The sequence below is a fragment of the Amphiprion ocellaris genome, unplaced genomic scaffold, assembly GCF_022539595.1.
Source record: "Amphiprion ocellaris isolate individual 3 ecotype Okinawa unplaced genomic scaffold, ASM2253959v1 Aocel_unscaffolded286, whole genome shotgun sequence".
Taxonomy (NCBI): Eukaryota; Metazoa; Chordata; class Actinopteri; family Pomacentridae; genus Amphiprion; species Amphiprion ocellaris.
This window is the reverse complement of record NW_026559462.1, coordinates 3,445-19,787: the sequence shown is the minus strand read 5'-3', so window position 1 is coordinate 19,787 and position 16,343 is coordinate 3,445. Positions and strand designations below refer to the sequence as shown.

General features: G+C 41.3%; 2 protein-coding genes across 3 annotated transcripts; one reads left to right on the top strand and one right to left on the bottom strand.

The window, feature by feature from the left end:
* Positions 1-1,184: 1,184 nt before the first annotated feature.
* Positions 1,185-7,465, top strand: wdr13 (WD repeat domain 13). Of its 2 annotated transcripts, XM_023298689.3 has the most exons (10): positions 1,185-1,259; positions 1,809-1,896; positions 2,023-2,254; positions 2,682-2,791; positions 3,036-3,166; positions 3,260-3,567; positions 4,358-4,538; positions 4,689-4,830; positions 4,986-5,104; positions 6,572-7,465. In XM_023298689.3, exons 2-10 carry the CDS (start codon positions 1,856-1,858, stop codon positions 6,754-6,756), a joined length of 1,449 nt encoding a protein of 482 aa, XP_023154457.2. In that variant the 5' UTR covers positions 1,185-1,259; positions 1,809-1,855; the 3' UTR covers positions 6,757-7,465. The 2 variants fall into 2 exon arrangements, with proteins under 2 accessions (XP_023154457.2, XP_054864818.1); XM_055008843.1 differs by lacking the exon at positions 2,023-2,254 and having other exon boundaries at positions 1,199-1,259.
* Positions 7,466-10,801: 3,336 nt separating this feature from the next.
* Positions 10,802-16,102, bottom strand: LOC111588353 (probable G-protein coupled receptor 173). Its single transcript, XM_023298714.3, has 2 exons — positions 15,109-16,102; positions 10,802-13,947 (listed from the first exon to the last, which is right to left on the bottom strand). The coding sequence occupies exon 2, from the start codon at positions 13,779-13,781 to the stop codon at positions 12,576-12,578; it is 1,206 nt and encodes a 401-aa protein (XP_023154482.1). The 5' UTR covers positions 13,782-13,947; positions 15,109-16,102; the 3' UTR covers positions 10,802-12,575.
* Between the last annotated feature and the right edge of the window lie 241 nt (positions 16,103-16,343).

Sequence of the window (16,343 nt, the reverse complement as noted above, 5' to 3'; positions counted from 1 at the left end):
ACCTTTCTTCGGCTGCTCTTTAGGACTCTGAGGTTGCTGTGGAATTAAAGCAAATGTACATATAGTGAAATAGAAAAAAACAGTTTGAGAGAAGAAAATTGGGATATTAGACTAGTGTGATAGTGATTTCTTACCTTGGTAGCTGACTTCTTGTCCGACTTATTACCTGAAAATAGTGGAAATAGTCAGATGGATGTCATACATATAGTTGTCCTTTTAATCAGTCATCTGTTCTTTACACTGAACATACAACTCCGAATAAATAAAAAAAATATTTTGTGGAAATAATTTTTTGTTGCTTGCCACTCACCTTTCGTTCCTGGCATTTTGGCTGTGGTCCAGAGCTGATGCTGGTTTCTGAGAATGCAGTGCTTAATGTGGTGTTCAACTCGGTCATTTATGGCCCGTGCTTGTGAATGGCTCTGTCACTGGGGCCCCTTCGAGAAAGAGCACCGTGAACAAGCAAAGAGCCCCGTCAGCTGAGCAGCATGCCCCACAGCCCTGCAGGTCTTTGCTGAGCCAGGCGAAACCTCAGAGCTGACCTTGTAATACTGCCATTGTGAACCCACTAGAACTGTGTGTTCACCTATTGTGCACGGCAAGAAAGCCTTCTCATCATGCTACAGGCGAGGGGTGTATTTTATCTGTCATTTTGGATTTTGGATAACTTAACCATGATCTGGATAAAGGATAAGCTCTGGATAGATCATAAGATTGTGTCTTTAGAAAAACAAAAAAGAAGATGTTTTTACATATGACCACACTAAATTGGTCTTCAGCACTGTAGGAGTGGAGGGTTTTGGCAGGGATCATAAAGTGATTCTCAAATTTGCCAACCTTTGCATTCTTCATTGTGTGGATTAGTAGGTATATATTGCAGATATTATTCAATTGATTATTTTTTTCCCCCACAGGGACCCTTGTGATCTCTAAAGACACCATAGTGTGCAATTATCATAGTTGTTATTAGTTTGTGCTTGTGCATATGGAGACAAATGTAAGCATAATAAAGGTATATTGCAGCAATAAATGCTGAATAGGGGCATTTCTACCCCATAAAACCATAATGTTGATGCATTTTATGGTCTGCTGCATACTGTAATCTAATCAGAGTGTGGTCATCGTGGATGTAGCATGACATGTAAACGCTGTGAATCATCATCCGGCTTCATGCGGCTCCACATCAGTTGTGGGCTGGTTGCTGGGTCATGTGACCGGACAGGAAAGAAAGCAGCAGCGATGGAGAAAAGCTAAGGAAGGTGAGCCGTTTCCAAGTGTGTTTCTCGGTATTTCTTCCCTGTATTACCACCAGGATTGTCTTATAAGCTCTGTAAAACTACTAACTGATAGGCTATATAGCTGTGTTGGAGACTGAACGGAAAACGGATCTTTAAAAGAGAGAACCGCAGATGATGTTGTGGCTAACTTGCTAGTTGCTAGCTAGCGTTAGCTTTGCGGCTGTCATGAAGGCGCGTCTGTTTTTGGTGTTGCTAGATGTGCGCAGGCTAAAAAAATGCACTAAACGTTCGTTCTTGAGCCGCAGTCGACTGTTTCGGTTCATTTGAAGCGTTATTTCGTGATGTCAAACTCACATTGCGAAGCATATCTCAAAATCTGTGGTGCCATTACATTTTGCATCATCACCTGATTCAACGCAATGGATGGGATGGTGTATGGAGTAAGAGAGCTGTCAGTTTTATCAGTGTAGCAGCTGTGTAGTTAAGATATATTCTCAGACACTGCGTACATGTAACGTTTATGGGTAAAATTTCTAGAAGAATTGAGCTGACTGTGGTGTGTTTTGACAGGAATCTGCCCTGGCAGTGGCTTCCTCTTTACCCAGAGTGCTTGTGGAATGGCAGCAGTTTGGCAGCAGGTTTTGGCAGTGGACGCAAGGTGAGACTCAGTCAGGCAGAAGAATCTAATAGTCTACACTGATGAAGAAGCTATTCAGACGTGTAATTGTGTATGGATCATTTGTGAGTTATTGTGTGTGCTGTGTCACTTCTTTCCCTTCCCCAGGTACAATGCTTACCGCACGCCTACGTTCCCACAGTTCCGAACTCAGTACATCCGCCGACGCAGCCAGCTGCTCAGAGAGAACGCCAAGTGTGGCTTTGAGCCAGGGCTGCGCAGGCAGTACCTGAGGCTGCGCAGTCAGCTGCTGGCCCTGCGCTACGGGCCCCTGTCTGAGCAGAGCAGCTTCAGGGCCAGCAGTGTGCGCAGCTCCCGCACCACACTGGACCGCATGGAGGTCAGACCCAAAGAAACAGAAAGGACAGGGAAAGTAGAAGAGGGAGAATAGGAGGGGGGTCTGTACTAATTGGGAAAAGGAGATGTAAAAATATCTTAGCGCTGGAAAGAAAATGTAGGATACAACATATGAGAGCCATCTGGAAGGCTAAACTTACTTTTAATCAGTTAGCAGCATAGCCAAGCAACATTTTGGTTGCCCGTTCATGTTAAGCTGAGCAGCTTGGTTGAAATGGCTGGCATTGCCCACGTATATGTGCAGTATCATTAATCTAAAATTGCATGGTAACTTCAGCAAGTGTTCAATATTTACTGATGGTTATTTCATGATAATTTGTGGCCACAAGCTCTGTCTTCATTTGCACTCACTGCTATGAGGTTCTTTCTCCCCCTGCGGCTCCTCTCCCTCTCACTCTCCTCTCTGGCAGGACTTTGAGGAGGACCCCCGTGCCCAAGGGGCTCGTGGTCATCGCCGCTCTGTCAGCAGAGGCTCCTACCAGCTACAGGCCCAGATGAACAGAGCCGTCTATGATGAGAGGTACTCAGAAGAGTGCCAAAAAAGATCCAGCATCTTGTCTCATTGCCCTGAACATTGAAATTGTTTTTAATTTATTTCTCCTTAGAACTGTTGCATTTTTAAGATTTATTGGCCGTAATTCCTGTTTGGTTGCACTGAGTAATGATCAGATCGCTTAATATTGAGCTGTCAGCTGTATGCAAGGCTTGTGAGGTGTGTTGTATTGATTTTATGCTTAACTGGTGGTTTTTACTTCTGACCACAGGCCTCCGGGCAGTTTGGTGCCCACCTCAGTGGCAGAGGCCAGTCGTGCCATGGCAGGAGATACAACTTTGAGTGAAAACTATGCTTTTGCTGGCATGCACCACATATTTGACCAGCATGTAGACTCTGCTGGTAAGCAAATAGTTTTGTATTCACGATAATCCATTTGTATACATTAAACATCACCGTTAATTTCACTCTGTTGTCATTTTCTTGTTCTTTAAGTTCCACGACTGCAGTTTGCAAATGATGACAAGCACCTCCTTGCTTGCTGCTCTCTGGACGGCACCCTGTCCATCATGACGCTGTCTCCGCCCCCTCCGAGTGTGAAGGTGACCCTGAAAGGTCACGGAGGTCCTGTCACAGACTTTGCATGGTCTTTGAGCAATGACATCATCGTGTCAACATCACTGGACGGGACGCTGCGCATTTGGAACACAGAGGACGGTCGATGCATCCGAGAGGTCAGAGACCCAGAATCCAGCGAGTTGCTCTGCTGCACCTTCCAGCCAATGAACAACAACCTTACTGTGGTGAGTCTCTTTACAGACGTACTATCATTTTTGCATGCTTGCTAATTCTTTAGTACCACAAATAGCTAGGGACCGATATTCATTTGCAGGTAACATACAATAAGACAAGAAAAAATGGTCATTGTTTGTAATTGTTTAGTATTTTTTAGGTTTTTAACAAAAGATTTTTCGTGTTCATCTCTGTGAATTTTCTCGACTATGTAATTTATGAGTGAAGATGCGTCACTTTTTCTTACAGCATTATACTTCTTACTTTTGATCAGATTTTAGAAAGCATTTTAAACATTGTCTTTATTTGTTTTATAGTATCTACTTTTAGATGCTAACAACAAAATCCTGATAATATATTTTCTGGGGCAGGAAATTAATCATCATTCATTAGTTTTAAATGTGTAACTACATACATTACTGTGGTCAGCCATATGAGTTTGTGCACAGTAGACTCAAATTTTCAGCCTAATCAAAGGATATGACAGATTTTTTTCATTTTAGAGGTCTGTATAGGTCAATAACTGCAAAACTGTAAATTATAGAACTGAATGTAAGCTTTAGTTACTGAAGCCAAAGTGGTAAATGTCTTGGATAATTTTGATTAAACTTTAACATAACTAAGAGTTGTGCGCAGCAATGTCCATTTACACTTCATTAAATCAAACACGGGGGTGATGGATTTGGTTTACACCTGACAAATTGCAGCAGGAACAACACTACAACCAGTTCATTTTCCAGTCAGTATCTCAGCTGCTCTGTGGAAATAATGAAGGTCCTGACTCGTAGTTCTGTGTTCCAGGTGGGAAACAGCAAGCACCACCTGCAGGTGGTTAACATCTCCACTGGGAAGAAAGTGAAGGGGGGCTCCAGTAAGCTGACAGGCCGCGTGCTGTCTCTCTCCTTTGATGCTCCGGGGAGGATCCTTTGGGCTGGTGATGACAGAGGCAGCATCTTCTCTTTCCTCTTTGACATGGCCACAGGTACGCTCTCATTTTTTTTTTTGGAAAAGTGTAGCTTATCCACTGGCCATATTATTAATTACGATCAGTTTTATCCTGAGCAAAACGGCTGATGTGTCTCTGTCGGTCTCTGCTGGTTCTCGACCCGCTCCCACCCCTCGCTAACCACAGGGAAGCTAACCAAAGCCAAGCGCCTGGTGGTGAGTGAAGGCAGCTCCATCTGCAGCATTTCTGCTCGGTCTTGGATTAGTAGAGAGGCCAGAGATCCCTCGCTGCTGGTCAATGCTTGTGTCAATAAGCTGCTGCTGTACAGGTCAGTCTGTAGCAGCAAGTCACTGTTTATTAATAGCCAGTTTTGACTCCACTGTGGAGATAGATTTTAAATCTTCAACAAGTTGACCTGTGATATCTGTTTGTGATAATGTATTAATATTGTTGCCTTGAATTATGCCACCTTCACATTGGCAGGGTGGTGGATAATGAAGGTACACTACAGCTGAAGAGGAGCTTCCCCATCCAGCATGGGTCTCAACATGTTCATAGCATCTTCTGCCCCCTCATGTCTTTTAGACAGGGGGCTTGTGTAGGTAAGAAATATCTGAGTGTTCCTGCTGTGGTCTCTTAGTGTTCCTGCTGTGATATTTGAATAGAAAATTAGACCACAGTTTATTGCATGCTGCAGGCTATCCAGTGTGAAAGAACACAGGTAAAAATAGCATGCTGCTGCTTTTGTGTAAAAAAACAAAACAACAAGAAAAACAAATGAGCAATTATTCAGCTATTAAATAACCTACCTTACCAGTACAGTAAGCTGCTAACGTGACAGCTGTAATAATAAAATATAAAATAGCACCGCTCTACCTCAGAGCTTGTCCTTACTTGACTTTTATCACCTTTCATTGATTTTTAAGGTCTGTCAGTGTATAAATTATCAGCTTTGCACCTACAATTTAAGGAATAACACCCTAAATAGACTGTGGTTGAAGAATAAATGCCAAGTTTATTCATCATTGTGTGAAATGCAGTTTCACTGCTGTTATCCTTTTTTAAAGTAACTAGAAGGGGACTCAGACAGCACAATCATTCACCAAGGCCAATGCTCTGTTTTACAGTTTTTAGAAAAATAGTCTGGATCTGCAACAAAATTTAAGTGGTTATGTTTTGCCTCTCTACCAAGTTTCATAAAAGTTACTCTAGTATTTTTTGCATAATCCTGCTTACAGACGAATGGCACCAATGACATTGCTCTGCCCTGGTGAGGAATAATTCCCAAAATCTCACTGCAGAGTTGCAGACAAAACATACAAAGCAGTTGTGTGTTCAAATGAACAGGGCATGTTAATATAAAATGACTATAACATCATAGCAGCATCTCCTCCCACACTCTTTTTTTCTAATCTGAAAAATGTTTTGGTCTGTGACTCATAAGCCGTGATACAATCCGAACTGTGAAGTTTGTGGTCTGTTGCACACATGTGGCTTAAAAACTGGCTTCCTACACTTTACCATTTCTATCTATCTGACATGTAAGTCGACAGTCATGAGAGAAAAACATTTAAATCTGTGGTTGTTGGTCCAAAACAGTGGACCGATCTTATTGTGAGTCCATTGATGGACAATATAGAGCTTTGATCGCAATAAATGGCCTGCGTCAATGATTTCAGATGATGTCAGAAGTTTAGGTTTAAATTTTTTTTTGTGTGACGCTGCTACGACCCAAAGTCTACAAAACGGAAATGAGAATATGTGAAATGACCCCTCTAGGCATTTTAAGGTGCCTACCTTAATATTACTGAGGAGAACAGGGAGGAACTTCTGTCAAAACTGGCCTCATATCTGCGTTTCTAGAATTTCACTATGTGCCAGAAAAACAGGATGTAATATACACATTAATAACTGTGTCCTTTGAGGCTATGTAGACACAGTGTGAACTACTGAGATACTCATTTTCAGTCCAAAAGGAATCATTTTATTGAGGCATCCATGCATTTATGAAGTCTTCCTCGCAATTTCTCCTCACCGTTAAACTTCTTGTGGTTCTTTATCTGCCACAGTGACCGGCAGTGAGGATACCTGTGTGTACTTCTTCGATGTCGAACGCAACACCAAGGCGATAGTGAACAAGTTACAGGGTCACGGCGGACCCGTTTTGGACGTCAGCTTTAACTGTGATGAGAGCTTGCTGGCATCCGCCGATTCCACCGGCATGGTCATCATCTGGAGGCGGGAGCAAAAGTGACTGGTCCACCGATAAAAAGCTTCCATCCATTGCATATAAACGGCCTGCTGCTCCTAAACCGTCCAATAACAAGTCTGTAGATTTTCACTGGAATGTAACAGACTGCATCAAACTGTTCAATGTAATGATACTCCAGTGCAATCAGATAGATGCTGTGTAGGTGGTAGGGATGTCTTAGAAATTTATGGGGTGGGAGGTGGGTTGTGTGTGTGTCAGTACTCCTACCGCTGCAGCTGAGAGATTGTTTTTCAGTAAAGAAAGAAGGAAAAAGCACTACTACCATGCATGTGTCATGGCTTACCTCCAACTTGTGTGGATATGACTAAATTCATGGGAAGAGTGCGACATACTCTTCCAGAAAAAAACAAAAAACAACACTTTGCATCACTGACAGTCCCTCTGGCATAGATCTAGTTCACTATTTATGTAACTGTTATTCAAGCAGTGTAATCAAGTGTAGTAAAACAGCCTTATTTGCTTTCCGTTGCCTGTTTGCATTTGAGACCATGTGCATGAAAATGAAATCCGAATCAGTCAGTAGGCATATCAAATTGATCATTACAAAAGATAAAACAAGTGTGTTTTTAAGTATGTGTTTGTACTTATCTCTTTGTGTGAGTGTGTGTATGTGTGTATACTCCATTCAAGCTGGTTGCAGATTCATATAATTTATTTAACACACATACACAATAAATTCCTGTAATTGTCAGCTGTCTTTGTTTCTCTCCTTCACAAAATTTATCTGACACAGTTTAAAAATGGAAATACTAATGTCAGGAGAGCTGGAAGTAGTGGGGTGGTCAAACCTACAGTGTAGGAGCGTATTAGTCATTGTGTGGGTCTTCAAATCTACACAGGATTCCCCCTACATCAGTGATTCAGTGGTGTGTACATAAAGTACTGTTGTTTTAGGAGCTGGGAAAAAAAAATAAAAATATATATATATATATATGTGTATATATATATATATATATGTGTATATATATATATATATATATATATATATATATATATATATATATATATATATATATATATATATATATATATATATATATATATTACAGTGTTAGAAATTGTTGCCTATTTTCTTGTTTATGGTCTTAAAGGATTAAACATTCAATAATATTGAACATTTTTAGGCTTAAAGCTGAGGTAAAGAAAATCGTCTGTGTGATCATCAGCCATTACAATGTCAGCTTCCTAGTCAGTCCAGGTTTCAACTTTTGTGAATGTATAGTCCTTGAAGGATGACTTTGGTGTTGGTTGATATACCATTCAGTCCTGCCATGAGGTGGTCATTTGGGGTTAAATATCTTGACAGATAAATTATTGGGGAATTTGCTACAAGAATGTAAGATTCCTATTGTATAAATTATACGACTTCGATGATCACCTTCCCTCAGTGTCCTTTATTAGACCCCCAGTAACCTCATTTGCACTTTTTTCTTCTAATTTCCAACTGTTAGCATTCTAATACATAACATTAAAATGGTGAGCTTGATTAATGCTACATGAGCTTGTGAATGTTATCATTTTGTTCATGTTAGCATGCTGATATTTAATCCAAAGGACTGCTGAGTAGGTTTATTGAATAATTTCTTGTATGTATCTCTTCAGACAGTCGATATGTCCTCACATGATCCGTCGGTATCATAATATCTGATTCTGTCAGCCAAAAAGGCCAGTTCATAAACTATCATTTAGATCAGAGCAACCTTTTCACAGCTGCTATTGACTTGTATGTCCAATGGTCTTTGTGTGGACATGATTGAGAACATTTGAAACAGAAATGATTTTCTCTATTTGAATCATTCTTAAATGCTTCAGAAGTAAAATTGTCAAGTACTTTACAGTAAAAAATGCCGTAATTTTTAAGAAACCCATTATTTTGTTTGACATAACTGGTGACCGATTGGAGTTTTCTTGGGACCACTGAATGGGTCTTGACCCCTATATTAGAAACCACACACACATACCCAAGCTCCTACATCTCTTGTGGAAATCTCCTAGGTCCAGATGACCTGCAGTACCAACACGATATGCTGCATTGGTGTTGCATTGCCAACACGTTTCCTGTGTGAACATGTGTGTTCTGACAGGACAATGCAACAAGGCCTAGCAGCACACTGCGTCTTCAGAACGTACAGTGGGCGAGGGTGAGTTTTCACAAATGAGTAAGATGGCCTTTGTTGTGGTGTATCTTGCAGGGAAGTGGGAAGAAAAACTAAAAATAATCACCCAGATGAATCTTTAAGCATCAGTTCTGGGGAGACGGAGAAGCACAACCTGTTAAACCTGGACTATTTGGAGGATGTTCATGTAGTTGATGCTCCTCACTATGGAAACATCTCTTCTGTGAGCCAAAGTCTGAGCACACAAATATAGACAATGGAAATTATCTTCCATTCAAATTCAAAATAAAAGCTGATTGTTTATCAGGACATTACACAATCACACAATGGCTGGATTTCAATCAGGCTCTAATTAAGACAGAAAAATATTATTTTCGCCCACACTTTGCATTTTACTTCATAATGTCAGAGACATATTTATGCAGCATGATGGCTGATTGCATAAGGTTGGCTGTACATGTGAAATTTAAAGCATTTGTTCTCACATTAAGGAGAGAGAGATTGAGCATATTAAGAACTTTTTATGTTTTGTATCATGCAGAGGAGTTAAAACATTAAACATGCTTTTCGGATTGTAAGATATTATCATGAGTATGAAATTAATCTTAATGAATGAGATGTGTTTTTCTTGTCTTTTGACAGACTATTCCTCAGTTCACGCCACGTTTTCTGCATAAATTGTTTTATTTTAGGGTTTGCCATAGTGGTCACACATCAAAGTCCTGCTGTTGATGATCAATATCAAATACAAATTTTATATGTTTATAAGGAACGGAGTCCTCTCAATCTTTCATCCTCCTTGTATGTTTTATGACACATTTCAACAGTGAAGGAAAGTAAATAAGTAATTTTACTCAAGTACTGCACTTGCATACAATGTTACTTGTACTTTACCTGATTATTTCTGTATTCAGTTAATTTATACTTTTACTCCACTGCAGTTCAGCAGCAAGTATTGTACTTTCTACTACAGTACATTTAACTGAAAACTTTAGTTGCTAGTTATTGTGCAGATTTAGTTTTAAATAGATGTTATTCTGAATTATGCCATTTTGTGCCATTTTAAGTCTGCTTGGATGCTAATTCTTAAGTAAACTTAGGTAAAATTCAAACAGATGTCTTGCTTGTAACAGAGTATTTGGACACTGTGGTACTGGTACTTCTAGCACATGGTCTTCACATTTCAATTATCTTACTATATATCTACATAATTTTAAGCAAGATGATGTAACATTTGAAAGAAGAAGTTAAATTTTATTCTTGCAAATTAAAAGTTCATGAGAGTTAAAATACACATTGCTGAAGTTGGACACTGCTGTATACCAGACATTGTTTAGTTAGTCTGTTGACTTTGTGACTCTTCTCTAATTGTTAGTGTGACACTATGTTTATCATCATCCTGTATTTTAGTTTGTAGCCACACCAGCTGCTGCAGAGCTAAACTTACTAAATCTCATTGTAGGTTTTATTGCAGCAAGTTTTCATTTTATTAGACCAAAAGTTTAAGAAACATACTTGTTGGATCCAGACACATTTTTTTGTTCCTACATACTTGTTCAGTTTGTGTCTTGTATAACAATTCTAGTTCATCGACATCTCCTCAGTATTTTTGTGCATATTTAGACACCTGTCTCCACCGATTTGAAATGTTGCCACCAGAGAAAGAAATCACAAATCCTTTAGAGTCTACAGTGATTGCTGGTCAGTGCTCAGTGGAGAGGAAAGAGTCAAGTTGACTTTTTCATTTCAGGCACTGAAGTGTACAAAGATAGACGGATGTGGCATAAATTCAGATTTTTTTTTGTATATGTTCAGGAACTGCAACGCATACAGGATGTAATTTGTGCTGTCAAGTGGAATTTGTTCTCCACAGAGATCCAAACCGTGTCACTATCCAGGCAGGTCATAAGTCAGAGTGCATCAAAAGTAGAGTCTTTATTGATGAGTGGGCAAAAGAACCACCTCAGTTAAACTGTACAGTTACAGAATATCATCTCGCGAAGGAGTGCCAGACGTAAAAATTATGGACCTCTGTTCATTTTTCACTTTCCATATCAACATCTGTACAAGTTGTAATCCCCAGTCTTGAATCTATGAAATGCAGTGGAATGCATGCTAGTACGGTATGCTGTGCAAGTGTCCACATTTAGAAAATTGACTGCACAAAGATACCTATGCCTAACATACTGTAGGTCAGATGTTTGCATTACATGAATCTTAATTTGGAGAGATAGCTCAGTGTAGTCTAAGCCAGTTTCCATACAGCACGCACTGGGGTTGTATCCAGCCATGAGGATGTTAACATACCGTGACCCAGACACTCAAATGGTAACATTTATGCTGAGGGGAAATATAAGAGGGCCTGGTAACATTCAAGTTTCCTTCGCATTAAGTGCCACTTCTTTTCCACATTTTTTTTTCCTGTTGAGAGCATAACAGTACTTCAAAACATTCCCAAGATCATCATTTGCAAATAAATGTACATTTGCTAATGATTTTTTAACATGACGTAATATACATCATTATTCAAGTCATTAAATCCTATGGTCTGTTCGCAAAATACAAGTGTTGCTTTCTAATTATTCTGTCTCCCTTTTCATTATCCGTATGTATTTCACATTTGCTTGCACATTAGCATTAAAAAAAAATTGACTACATTTTCAGTTGCAGAAATCCATTTAAACGACAAATTCCCATATTTTCATTGCTCAATTTTGCATGATTTTGAGACCACAAGATGAGGCTGCGTTCATATTGATTCAGTGTCACTGGAACCTATTTTATCATCATTATTTCTGTTGTTCTCTCGCTGCCTCCCTCCCCTCTTCTCTCTCTCATACACATACACAAAAATGCTATATAAAAACACAAGCAGGAATACACATTCCTGTACAGTCTATACAATATGAAATCAAGTCATATTTCAAAATAGTGTCATCTGCTTAACATGTATTGTTTACAAATAAAGGAAAACAGGCATTTTTTTCTTTATGATACAAAGAAACCTGACACGCCCTAAATCAAGTCCAAAAAATCAAACATGTTAGGGGCTTCTGGGTTCACAACAGCTATTTAAATGTATCCAAGGTTATTGGGTCCACTTGATTTTCTGCAGTCTCCTTTGAATTACATGAAAATGCGTCCAGGGTGGTCTATCAATCCATTAAGACCCTTTGAGTTCCTTGATGTGTTTCAGAGTTAGTAACACTGATCAACACTTTCTATTCACAGTCCACGGCACATTTCTTCAAGGATTTCAACCCTCTCTGTTTCTGTTTTGTGCCTCATGTGACACAGATACTAATTCTCAGCTGAAAGCTCTGGGGCGTGTCCCTCTGAAATAAGGCAACGTTATTTTAAAATGGCATCTGTCACACTTAGTTGGAGTGGTGATTGTTGTGATCTTTTCCTATTTATCAATCATACAGTACATCATCAGAAATACAAACCATTAAAGTGTTTTCTGGGCTTTTCTATCGCCCTGTTCAAACTTTTGCAACTGACACATTTATTAAAATATCCACATTCTTCATACAACGGCACTGTGCCTGCATTTGTTAGCAAAAATTTGATTTTGTTGTGCAAAACAACAAAACAGACACTGACACTTAACCAAGGTGCATTACAATACTTCTTTTCTCCCTTTAAAACCTGAAACATTCCCCTCATTCAGCTCATTTCTTCTCACATAATGCAGTAGGCCTCGTCCTGGGGCAGATGTTGTTTAGTCCTCCAGTATGTGGGCAGGTGAGCTCTCAGCACTTTCCTCAGGTCCTCGTTGAGCAGGAGACAGAAGATGGGGTTGACTCCGGCCTGGGCGAAGCTCATCCACACCGTGATGGAAAGGTACCTGTGTGGGATGGTGCAGGACTTAACGAAGACCCTCCAGAAGCACGCCACGATGTAGGGTGCCCAGAGGACCAGGAAGAGCAGGGTGATGGTGTAGAACATCCTGCCCAGCCTCCTCTCTGACCGAACCTCTTCCATCCCCAGCAGCCGCCGGTGCTGATTGTGTAAATTTTGCCTGATGCCCAGCAGAGTGGGTGGCATGGGACCACGACCGAACCCTGCGATCCAGTTAGCTGCGGCTTGACCTGTGGCCCCAGGACCGTGGAAGGTCCAGTTCTGGCTGATAGCTGGCACCAGTTGGACGGGTTTCATCTTGCGGTGCCTGTACTCAAACAGCAGCAGCTTGGCGTAGAAACCGTGAGTGGCCAGAACCACCACAGCCAGCATGAGCATGAAACCCAGGGTGTCGTTGGTCTTCAGGTAGCGGTGTTCAAAAATGCACTGATCCTCATCACGGATGAACTTATAAGTCCCCACGTCAAAGACAGGTGGGAACGCCATGGCGACTGCCAGAGTCCACACCATGCAAATGATGGCGGCGCAGGTCCAGATGGTCATGCGTTTGGCGTAGAATCGGTGGTGGGCGATGGCAAGGTAGCGGGTGACGGCCACGCAAAAGAGCATGAAGGCAGCATGAAAACAAAACAGCACAGCCATAAAAGCCACAACTTTACAACTCAAGGCACTGTAAGTCCAGGCCGAGCTGTTGTGGACAGAAACCAGCACAAAGGGGAAGCAGGCAGCAGAGCGAACTGCATCGGCCAGGCACAGGTCCAGGAGAAAGAAATAGGGAGCCTTGTGAAGTGTCCTGTCTCGCAGGACCAGCAGGGAGACCAAGAGGTTGCCTACCAGGCTGACACAGATGATCAACCCCAAGAAGACCAGCTTAAAGTAGGCAGACACATCTGTGGCAGAGATTCCTCCACTGTTGCTGCTGCTATCACTGCTGCTGCTGCTGCCGCCTCTTGCCAGTCCACTCTGTGAAGCCAGCACAGCCAGCAAACTGCCAGGGCCATCGATGGCAAAGCTCTGGTTAGCCATTCTATCACCTTCCGCGAGAGCCTGCCTGGTTTGGGCCCTTTAAAAACAGTACTGATCCTCCTACAGCCGTCGTCTCCCACGGCTCTCTCGTCTTTACAAGGAGAGGCCGTAAGGGTCTTTTCTACAGGACAGAATCATCTTTCCTCTTTGTCCACAACCTCACCACCTGTGAACAGAGACACACATTTTGAAGGATGATAATCAAAATGTCTGACCTGCCTGGTAGATCTGAAATCGACCCACGAAATGGAGACAACAGTTGAGATGTCACCATCATGGATGTAGAGGTAATGTGTTTGGGCAACACGGTGGAAATCTCTGCCTTCCTGTTCCTCTAAGGCTGGGATCAGATCAGCAGCTCTACAGCATGCCAGCTCCTTGGCTCTCTCAGTAATTACCTTGCCCGTTGCTAAGATACAACAGCTCACATACTTTGTGCAAGTGTGGGTGTTTGAGTGAATGCATGGGGGTGTACAGGGGGATGGAGCAGACACAGTACAACCAACACTGGGCATATCCAACAAACAGAGATCTTGTAAATGAGCAAAGGACATTTTATGCTTTCGCTCTGCAGCTCTGTGCATACACACACACACACACACACACACATATATATATATATATATATATATATATATATATATATATATATATATATATATATATATATATATATATATATATATATATACACATATATATGTGTGTGTGTGTGCAGCTAGAGAACAAAGGGTGTAATCTGGAGCTACCATTCATAGCACACAGCAAATATGAGAATATAATGACAGAGCAGGCAGCCATTTGGTTTTTACTGTAGGCCTGATGTGTGAAATGTGGTATTTTACCCAACAGGAAGAGAAAATATTGCTGTGATCACGACAGTCAGGCCTCTGTGTTGAAAAAAAAGGAGGCTCGAATCAGCCTCGATGTGAAAATTCGAGCACATAAACGGAATTCAAGACTCATTTATGGGCAAGAGATGACAACAACACACAGTCGTGCTCGTCTGGGTGGGCCTTGTCTATGTAGGCCATGAAACACAATATGATTTGCTGTGACTGTAAGCTTGTGGTGTGTTATTTTTTTTTCTCTCTACCAAACATAACAACCCACTGCCACCTTGACAAATATCATTTCACCTGATTAAATGGCTGCCATGTCAGCTAGGCCTGAAACACAGGGTGGAGTGAAAAAAAAACAGATGAACAGGTGTCATAATCACCTCTGCTGTGTTTTTGTGTATATATATATATGTGTGTGTGTGTGTGTGTGTGTGAGAGAGAGAGAGAGAGAGAGAGAGAGAGAGAGAGAGATGGTGATAACCTACCTTTCATCCCCTCATTTTTTGGGGATCTGATCTTCCCTCACGGTTTAAAAAAAAAAAAAAAAAAAAAGGATCCCAGTCGCTTTGTTTCACTGTTTGTCAGATCGAGAGAAAAACACATAATAAAGCCTCATGCTCTTGCCGTGCTCTCAAGCAACACCTGTTATGCATAAATCCATCGCGCAGGAAAATCGAATTGAGCAACATAATAAACATAAGACGGCAGAGGGCTATCTAATAATCAACAGCTGATCAAACAATCCAGGACGAGAACTCTGCCACATTTAAGAGATATGTATGAGAAAATATCCACCGCCACCCCTTTTTTCTCTCTCTCTCTCTCTCTTACAGTTTCACAGAGATGTTCGTTTGGTCTGAATATCATCCGAGAAAACAGATTTTACGTTGCATCACGTCGAAGATGGGCTTCCAGCAGGCGAGAAACACACGCGATAAAAAACATATCTTGCTCTATTCGTATATCCAAATGATGTCAGATTTTCAATGCTTATAATAACCCACCCACAAACGTTGGAGAGGAAAAAAAGATCGCGCATCCCCTAAATGAATCGTCTTGGCGTGTATATTGGCTAGGGGCAGCAGGACAATTAGTCCACACAGACAACAGCCTCGATACGTCTCTTTTTTCCATCTTTCAGTCACAAAAAAAGGTATTTACCCTGTACTGTTACTATGCAGTCTTTGTTTTGCTGTCCAGCGAAGGTGGACTACATCTTAAATGGTCCACAATGAAACCCTCCATGACAGAACAGATGCATTTTTTGCTGTTTTTGATTTTTTTTTTTTTTGTCAAATCCAGCGATGCCACACAGGACTTCACATCGTAGACGCTGTCGAAATCACGATTTACAAAGAAAGAAAAAAAAGAGGAGGAAAAAAAGAGCACGGCTGGATTAGGCGAATTATTCCTGAATAATCCCAATTATGGCTGCTTGCAAGGAGGCAGCTCGCACATTCGTCGGAAAGCGTCGGTTTTATTCGGAGGGAGAGAGAGAGAGGGAGAGAGGGGAGGGAGAGAGGGAGGAAGGAGGGAGGGAGAGAGGGAGGAGGGAGGGAGGGAGGGAGGCGGACCTGTGCAGTATTGTGGGCCACAACCTGAAACTACATGCTTTATTCTAACCATCACGCATGACGCGCTGTTTTCTTCGGTGTGGACACAGAGAGCAGCTCACACCGTCCCCCCATCGGTCTCAACCCTGACTGGACTCACCGGACCC